At 41.9% G+C, this 9,115-nt stretch overlaps 1 protein-coding gene and 1 long non-coding RNA gene across 4 annotated transcripts; one reads left to right on the forward strand and one right to left on the reverse strand.

Annotated features, from left to right (window-relative positions):
* Positions 1-1,122: 1,122 nt before the first annotated feature.
* LOC133930513 (uncharacterized) lies at positions 1,123-3,699 on the reverse strand. 2 transcript variants are annotated; one of them, XR_009911769.1, is made up of 3 exons: positions 3,211-3,699; positions 2,417-2,890; positions 1,123-1,306 (listed from the first exon to the last, which is right to left on the reverse strand). It is a non-coding gene; the product is annotated as an uncharacterized LOC133930513 (long non-coding RNA). The 2 variants fall into 2 exon arrangements; XR_009911768.1 differs by lacking the exon at positions 3,211-3,699 and having other exon boundaries at positions 2,417-2,983.
* Positions 3,700-4,185: 486 nt separating this feature from the next.
* Positions 4,186-7,088, forward strand: LOC133930511 (probable peroxygenase 5). Of its 2 annotated transcripts, XM_062377175.1 has the most exons (6): positions 4,186-4,403; positions 4,534-4,665; positions 4,910-4,995; positions 5,780-5,880; positions 6,453-6,578; positions 6,666-7,088. In XM_062377175.1, exons 1-6 carry the CDS (start codon positions 4,379-4,381, stop codon positions 6,823-6,825), a joined length of 630 nt encoding a protein of 209 aa, XP_062233159.1. In that variant the 5' UTR covers positions 4,186-4,378; the 3' UTR covers positions 6,826-7,088. The 2 variants fall into 2 exon arrangements, with proteins under 2 accessions (XP_062233159.1, XP_062233160.1); XM_062377176.1 differs by lacking the exon at positions 4,186-4,403 and having other exon boundaries at positions 4,435-4,665.
* The last annotated feature ends 2,027 nt before the right edge of the window (positions 7,089-9,115 follow it).

Genomic DNA, 9,115 nt, shown 5'->3' on the forward strand with positions numbered 1-9,115 from the left:
CGGTTGGTTGTGGTGTCACCGTTGCTTGGCAGCCGATCGCGAGCTCCATCCCCTCCCCTGTGTCTCCAGCTGATTGAGTTCTGTTCTGTGGCCTTGCCCATCACCAGGACGCGCGCATAAAGCAAGAGAGATAGCACCCGTGCGCGCCCACCGGGTTCAGATTGATCACCCGTTCGTACGTGAGCTCATCCGGCAGCGAAGAAACTTGGACCGGAGCAGCACGCGACGGCGACACGAGTGAGGAGTGCTGCAATGATATTAAGAGCTTGTTTGGGTGAGTTGAGCTTTTTTTAAAGCTGATTTTGGAAGTTTGTCTTTAAAAATTATTTATATAAAAGATACTAGTAAAATACCCGTGCATTGCGGTTCTAAAATATTATCATTGGTATCTATTTTACCTGTCCAATGTTGTTTTTGGAAATGGAAAGGCATGTACATAGAAAATTATTTTGATTTTGGAGTGGGATGCACCAACGTTAGTACACAATGCTTAATGCTATACATAACAAATAAGAAAAATTAATCTAAGAGGTGTAAACTTACATCATGTCGTAATTCATTTTTCTCACGACACTGAGAAAACCATTTGAATTATTGCATTGTAGTTTGCATAAATCACATGTCCATGTCCAGGTATAAATCAACAATTCTTTTACTCCTCAAGCATTCCCGACCACATAAGAAACAGCATGCAAAAACCCTTAAAATTCCTTACAACCAATTGCCAACACTACAGATTTATACCAGTTTTTTTACAAATCTAAGACTCCATAGATGAGAAAGCAAGGTTATCAATAGCTCTTGCAGCACCGATTGCCTCAAGAATGATAAAGCTTAAGCAATTACAAAAAAGAATGAATAAGCCTCCCATACTAAAATAGAGGTATATTTTGAGAAGAAAACTGTAAACAACTTTTACAAATCTAGACAAAATTAGCAAATCTATGATACAAAAATAAGTTTCTCGTAGGTCCTGAACAAAGGAGATGACCGTCTACATAAAATCATAGGCTACGATGATCAGCTCTCTGAATGAATAAGATAAGTTGTAGAGATGTGAAAACTTCTTGTGTCGTACTTCCTAGACCTTTGCAATTTGATATCTGTTTGAGAAACTTTACATGGAACAAGTTATGAAACTTCATTGCTATCCCAAAAGCATGACGTGGCATGTACACAACATTAAATACTTGCAGAATTCAGGGGAAAAAGTAACATAATATGCATGTTAAATCGCCACCTGTATTGACTTTATTCACTGCTCAGAAGCAGGTAGAATCGCTCCCATTATGGAAGCCTGTTCTGCCTGGAATAGTTAAGACAATGGAAGAACATTCAGACATTCAGTTCTGTTAACGAGCATTGTAAAACATTAGGAAAGATAGATGGGACATGTGAATAAAGTCAGCAGCATGAGTTCTGAACTGTGAAAATGAAGTCAATAACAGGATAAATCCAGGATGATGTGAAAAGTTAATGATCCTACACGATAATGAGAATACAAATAGCTCTGATCGGCATTAAGCCATTAACATTGCAAGTGACCTTGATATGAAAAGTTAATGAGCCTACACTATAATGAAAAACACGAATAACTCTGATCAACAATAAGCCAATAACATTGCAAGTGACCTTGTAGTACCTAGGACATCAGCCAAATCAAGACAAGTGGACAAGGGCAATCCAACACTCTGAATTACTGGAAAATTTTGATCTCACATAATGTACACTGTTATGTTTTACTAAATGAGAAGCAAGCCTGCACTATCTAAGTTACAGAGAAGAAGCTTTAGGCTTTGGTGTTTAAACAAACAAGTGATGGTCAAAAATATAATATCAGGTTTAAAAAAGGGCATCGCATCTGCCTTTTGTTACTTGCTGAATCGATAAATGTGCCAAGCAAACTTCCCAAATCCATGATCTCTACCACTTCCCACCTTCTAACTATAAAGTTCTTAAATATCTTTGGCCTTTGAGAAGATGAGATTGGCAAGGGGAGTCCCCTGCTATTGTCTAACCAAGGAAGACGTCCCTATAAAAATTTCTAGTCACATCTGTAGATGGCAAAACATGTTATCCTTAATTTAGCTACCGTAATGAAGGCATATGTATGCGACATTTGCAGGCCAACTTACATGAAGAGTTGCACGTCAAATAACAAAACATATCTAAAATGATGAAAAGATGAAATTAACTCTAAGAGTTAAAATGGACCACCTTTGCCTCAAGATCACAGGATATCCATACCTAACCAGAGCTGCCGAACTAATCATTACCACTATAACAGTAGTACAATTAGCTTATCATAAACATTGATCTAATTTTTAAAATTAACTCCAAATCATTGCACAGTGATCACACCAGAACTCCAAATATGTATTCAAGACAAAAAAAAGAAACGTGAGAGCTCACTCACCAGATGGCGCCCTTCTCGGGGAGGAACTTGATGATGGGCACCAATGCGTGTAGTCGGTGATCTTCTAGTCACCATCGAGTGGCACGTTGAGGTCGGCCAGCACTGACACCTTCTTTCCCCTCATATACGCCTCCCTCAGGGTGGTCACACATAAGGGAAAAACTGAGTAATAAATAAAAACTTTGGAGGCACATATGCTACGCTGGTTAGTTTAAGACCTACAGTTCTTGTCAAATTACTAAGAGAAGTGGATTCAAACTGGAGCCTATCCAGGTGTACTGATTTCCTCACAAGAATCTTCTCACAGGGGATTTGAAAAAGAACTCATTCAAACTCTTTGTCCTCGCTCCTGTTGGCATTTGGCAATCAGCATGATACCCGATGCCTTGATAATTGAAGAAGTAGTCACAGTTATACCATCTCCGTTAACAAATTGGCAAACAGGCCCATCTATTCTCATCGCAGAATCAAAATCTGAAGAAAAACAACTCAAATTGGGTTGGAACTGAAGCAAACTCACCGTGAAAATAAAACGATTGGATATCTAGAACAGAGAAATAACGGACCTCCCCCCCCCCCCCCCCCAAATCTAACAAATCGAACCACCTACAGAGGAATACACAGAGACCTGATTCGAGAAAAAAAAATCAATAAAGAGAGGCAACGAAAACAAAATCTAAGAGGGAGAAATTAGTTCACCCAGATGCATAAAGCAAAGCGACGAAACCTATTGGATCAAGTCCGAAGCTAGCGCAAGCTTGCAACAACTCCAAACGAAAAATCAAACCTCTTACCTCATTGCTCCTCTTTCCGCTACCATCGGCTGAGAACCACCGGCTATGGCACGTGGTGGCATGGGTCGGCTCCACCTTGCTTGCAGTGAGAGCATCTCCGCACCCGGCTGGGAGGCCTCCTAGGGCGCGCGGGGCCCAGATCGACGGGCAGATGGACTGCGGGATCACCAGATGGGATTGGAGGATTACTCGTTTAGTAGCCTTGGAGTAGGCAATGGCCTTAGAGGAGGCATCAGTTTTTGGCGGCAGCAGCATCCGTTGGGAGGATGCCAGTGGAGGCGGCGTCGTGAGGATGGAGGACGGCGATGAAGCTGTGTTGGTGGAGCATGACAGTGGATGGTGGAGTCGGGCGAAGGGCAATGGAGGAGGTTGAGCGTTCGCCAGTTGTGGTCCTGTGGGGGATGGAACTGACGAATCGTGGGGGAGGTTTCTTCGCGTGGACACAAGACGATGGCGGATGGTAAAGTTGGATAAATTTGATAAACGTTAGGGGTACTTTGCTACGTAAGAAGGCGGACGGACGAAACTTGTTTTATATTAGAAGAGATTGGCCTAGGATGAGAATGACGCACGACGAAAGAGCTGCTTTAAAGGAGTTCAGACTTTTAAATTAACTTTTTATACAAATGAAATGTATAATATATGTAATATCTGTCAGAATATCATCTTCCAGAATCTATAAAATCTCACTCAGATCAGTTTCTAGCTTATAGTAATAATGATAGCTTTTGGCTCTCCGAAGCTATTTCTAAAAATAGAGTATTTAATTTAGTTTTTTGCTTTTGAGTAGAAAAACCAACAAGATGAATAAGTGGGGCTAAGCAAACGAACGGATCGGAGGGGGCCGGCCGGAGATATATACAAATCTTGGGAAATCTTGGGTTTGGTTGGTTTCTTAGCAAGGCAACACATGGCAGAAAGAATACGAAAAAACAAAACTTGGCAAGGCAACACGCTAGGGACGCATCCAAATAGCCCCACGCACGGATCGCACCCACAAGCCACGAGCCCCCATCGCAAACTGCAGTATTCTTTCCCCTCTGCTACTCGCCACCAGCGCGTCTTCTCTGCGACATTCCTTTCTCTCTCTCAAAGGCTCCAACTTCCCCTTCCCTTCTCTCTCTACACTCTACAACTTTTTCGCTCCTCGGCGTCGTCGATCTCCTCCATGGCCGGCAAACCTGCAGACACCGGTAAGTCCCCCGCCAAGAAGCACTAGCAAGAGAGAGAGAGAGAGAGAGAGATCAATGGCTCTGCAGCATATTCTTCGCGGCGGGTATTTTGCTCTAGTAGTCACCGTGCTCCTCTCTGTGCTGGGACCAGGGAGCAACGACAAGGACTCGTCCATGGCGATGGCGGACGTGTACAGAGGCGAGCTGACGCCGCTGCAGAGGCACGTCGCCTTCTTCGACCGGAATAAGGACGGCATCATCTACCCTTCCGAGACATACGAAGGTGAGCCAGCCAGCCCTTCTGCCCGTCCCGTCTCATCTCCTCTTAGCCCGTCCGTCTCCAATAAAGAATCTCGCAAGAATTTCGCGAGAAACACGGTGACTTCTTGGGATTTCCCTGAGCTTTTCAACCGCGCTATAGATGCACGACGGTAGAAGATGCCCGTAACCGTGCGTGCGTGGCAACCTAGTAGGCCTGCTTGCTACGTTTCTTGGATCACAGTTTTGACGTTTGTGGGTTGCTGCAGGGTTCCGCGCCATCGGGTGCGGCGTCCCTCTGTCCGCCGCCAGCGCCGTCTTCATCAACGGCTTTCTTGGACCCAAGACGATACCGGTACTCTCTCTCTCTCTCTCTCTCTCTCTCTGCACCAACGCTTAAATTGCTTCAACGTCATTATTTTTTCTGAATCAAGAGAGCATGTTTCGGATGCACAGAGCCAAAACTAGAAATGTGTTACGATCGTTTACCATTGCCCCTTCCACTTCTACAAAAAGGATGATGGTTTTTACTCTGTTTCCCGAAAAAAAAATGCCGTTCATGACATGGTATGTCCTACAGAATACGTTATGGGCAATTACCTTTTACAATTAGACGACATTCTATATATATTAGTGATCAAAGTTATAAAAGTATAACTGCATAGTTCCTTGAAAACAGCCTCTGGAATCGACAGTGTACGTGCTTAATATTTGGAGTCCTACAATAGGGTCATATTAGCAGATAAGTATTGAATGAAGAAAATATTCTTAGCGTGAAATACATACATGCCAGCACACATTACAACTAGAAAGATGCCGCCTTTCTTTTCAGAAAATGAAGAGAAAACGCATGCATAAAGCTACACCTTTCACTGGATTCTGTTGTGAACACTCAACCAAATAAAGCTACACCTTTCACTGCATTCTGTTGTGAACACTTAACCAAATAAAGCTACACATTTCACTGCATTCTGTTGTGAACACTCAACCAAATAAAGCTGCACCTTTGAGTTACCTTTTCAACATATAACTCTGTAACCGTGACATACATTAGTGCGAATCGTTTCAGGTGTAAGTAAAGATCAGCATGTTTCTGATGCGATGCTGACTCGTTTTCCATGGTTCTTGTGTTGCTGCAGGAGAACGAGAAGACGCCACCTTTCAAGTTCCCCATCTACGTGAAGAATATCCACAAGGGCAAGCACGGGAGCGACTCCGGCGTGTACGACGCCCATGGAAGGTACCTATCCAATTCTAATTCCCATCTGTTACCATCCGTATGAAACCTTCAGACCGGTCATATGCCAGCAGCACAAAAGTCCTGTTCTTTTATTGCTGTTAACCACTTTCTCATTGTACTTTACTCGATCACGACAAGGTAACACTGATCATTAAGCCAGTTAAACATGAAGTAATCTGAAGAGCGAGACATGTGAGCTGTTAAGCAAGATTAAACAATGGCGCCGCTTGTCCGATGCGAGATTGATGCATTGTCACTCCACATTAACAAAAAGGTTAAATGAAACAGCTGGGGATAAAGGATAGCCTACGTCGTTTTGCCTGTCCAAAGCCACACCCATCAACTACCACAGCCCAGTATGACAAATGTGAGATGGAAAGCATCAGACAGGACGTATTGCCAAGATGATGGGATGTCGCTAACGTTTTCCAGTTCTTTAGGAACAACATGTCTTGCTTATCTTCTTTGCAAAAGAACAAGATTCTCTCATAATATCTGGAGTTACAAAAACTTATTCGATAGACTATCCCGCGGTAGAAGTATTGCTAAGAATGCTATCTACCGACTTGCAGGTTCGTTCCTGAAAAGTTTGAGGAGATATTCAAGAAGCATGCCCACACCAGGCCCGATGCCCTAACAGGCAAAGAGCTTCAGGAGATGCTCCAAGCAAACAGGGAACCTAAAGATTTCAAAGGACGGTAAGTTCTCTTCTAGAGTCACAACAACAGAACATGTAATAAGCAATGCTCTTTTGAGCTCAATATTTTTCGGAAAAATTACCGCAGGCTGGGCGGCTTCACAGAGTGGAAGGTGCTGTACGCCCTCTGCAAAGACAAGGAGGGGTTTCTTCACAAGGAGACCGTCAGGGCAGTCTATGATGGCAGCCTGTTTGAAAGGATGGAGCAAGAGAGGAAGTCTAAGAAGGAGTCTGCAAAGAAGAAATGATAACAGAATCACCCTCTTGTGTGGAAGTATTTGTAAATTGCAGTGTGCGTGTGGCTCTATACATTAATACCGGCAGTTTGATTGATTACGCGTGTTTGTCAATTCATCTTCTTTAACAAGAGCCTCCTTCTAAAGATATTGCAAGTATTTGCGGATTATGGTGGCTGAATGTATTAGTAGTTGTGGATTGTGACAGCTGCCAATATTTCGAACTTAGCCGATTTTATATTAGAAGAAAAGAGTTGATTTAGTTTACGAGGAAAGCTGAAGCGCTGACTCAAATACTGACAGAAGAAGCAACCGAGCAACCAAATTCCGATTTGCATCAACACCTGTCCGAGTTTTATAGGATCCACGCATTAGCGCATGATCTCCTGATGGAAAGATCCCATTACTGTCCAACAATTGACAAATAAACTACCCAACTCTTGACTAAAGGAAAAGATAGAAATGTACTAGTGCAATACTCAGGGCTTGGACGCGGATGCCTTTGGTTTTACCATACTTCATCATAGTTGTTTCTGTCAAGACAAGTGTTGATAGAAAAATAATAAAAATATGTATTGCCTTATCTTCTTTGCCAAAGAACAATAATCTATCATAGTTATCTAGAGTTACAAAAACTAAATTAAAATACTATCCAGCCAGTAAAAATATTTTTAAGTATACTACAGTACCTATCAACTTGCTGGTTGGTTCCTGAAAAGTCTGAGATCTTCAAGAAGCATGCCAACATCAGGCAAAAAGCTGCAGGAGCTGCTCTAGGCATACACCAGCCGTTGTGTTAACGCGCATATGTTCTCTTGCTTGACTTTTATATACTTTTTGAGCAACTAGAGCGAAAGCCCTGAGTGTTAAGATGGCAAGTTCTATTCTAGAGTCAGAACAACAGAGCATGTAATCAATGCTCTTTTGAGCTCAATATTTTCCGGCAAAATTATCGCAGGTCGGTGGCTTGTCGGAGTGGAAGGTGCTGTACGCCCTCTGCAAAGATAAGGAGGGGTTTCTTGACAAGGACACCATCAGGGCTGTCTATGATGGCAGCCTGTTTGAAAGGTTGGAGCAAGAAAGGATGTCTAAGAAGGAGATTGCTAGAAGAAATGATAAGGACGTCCTCGACATCATATTGTGTGGAAGTATATGTAAATTATGGTGCGAGTTTTGAGTGTGGATCGCTAAATTAACACCGTAGTTTTATTCCACGTGTTTGTTGGTTCATCTTTTCTGCAACAAGAGCCTGTTTGTGAACCTTAAAATTGCAATAAAGCTTCATTTATCTATAAAAACAAGAGCCTGCTTGTAAAGATATTGCAAGTATTTGTGGACTGTGGTGTGAGTGAATTCGTAGTGGTGAATTGTGACGGCCTCAGATATTTTTAGTAGAAATTTCCCTTTTCTTAACTATTTTCACTTCAACAAACAGCTGACATGATGATGCAAGCTCATTTTGACGGGGCACCGACCTCACGCAATCGTGCCCAGTGTCCCCTTCATCCTCCCGCAAGCATCCTCTTCCCCGCACACATCACCTTCCGCGCTGACTTTGAATCGAACACAACAAAAACTTTGAACATATAATCAACAACTTTGAACTCAAACAAATTAGAACCTTTAACATATACTTAATAACTTTGAACTAAAAAATGAATTTGAATGAACGGACAGCAGTCAAGCATAATCGCATTTGGAACATTTAGGCATGAACTTTTTACTCTCAATTTCAACTTTTGAAGGTAAAATCTATTTAGATTTCACATATATATTTTCCATTCTAAGGTTACAGTGAGCGTAGAAAAAGCCGCTTCATTTGTATCCGTCGGTTGACTGCCAACAAAACATCGATCAGCTAACGTGGCATCACCGATTGGACATGAGATGGGTGGGGTAGGATGGTGGGATGAGTTTTGGGGTATTTTTAAACTTTAGATGTATTTTTCTCTCAAACGCAGAGTCCATTTTGAAAACGTTTGCACCATGATTTTATTCACCATTCATGCAACAAAACAAGGTCTAATATTTTTTTTAAAAAAATCAACAATTAGAATGTACTATTTCAACAATTTGAATACACTGTTTCAATAAATCAGAGACATACGGTTGACCTGTTATCATAAATTATTGAATCAGTTCTAAAGAACGTGAGTCTGGTTTTTAAAATTTTAATTACATCTTCACAATCGTTTAATTAGGTTCCACAAATGGTTGAATTTAGTATATTCTGAACTAGCAAGATAGCTCATACTAATTAATAGCATGGCTAGTCTCGCTGCAATGTTTTATCATGATAATT

The sequence above is a fragment of the Phragmites australis genome, chromosome 10 (genome assembly GCF_958298935.1).
Source record: "Phragmites australis chromosome 10, lpPhrAust1.1, whole genome shotgun sequence".
NCBI lineage: Eukaryota > Viridiplantae > Streptophyta > Magnoliopsida > Poales > Poaceae > Phragmites > Phragmites australis.

Excerpts from the sequence above, each read along its gene's own strand:
- LOC133930511 (XM_062377176.1), top strand. The coding sequence starts at position 4,458 with ATGGCTCTGCAGCATATTCTTCGCGGCGGGTATTTTGCTCTAGTAGTC. Across the intron at positions 4,666-4,909 it reads CCCTTCCGAGACATACGAAG|GGTTCCGCGCCATCGGGTGC; the intron begins GTGAGCCAGCCA and ends GGGTTGCTGCAG. Across the intron at positions 5,881-6,452 it reads GTGTACGACGCCCATGGAAG|GTTCGTTCCTGAAAAGTTTG; the intron begins GTACCTATCCAA and ends ACCGACTTGCAG.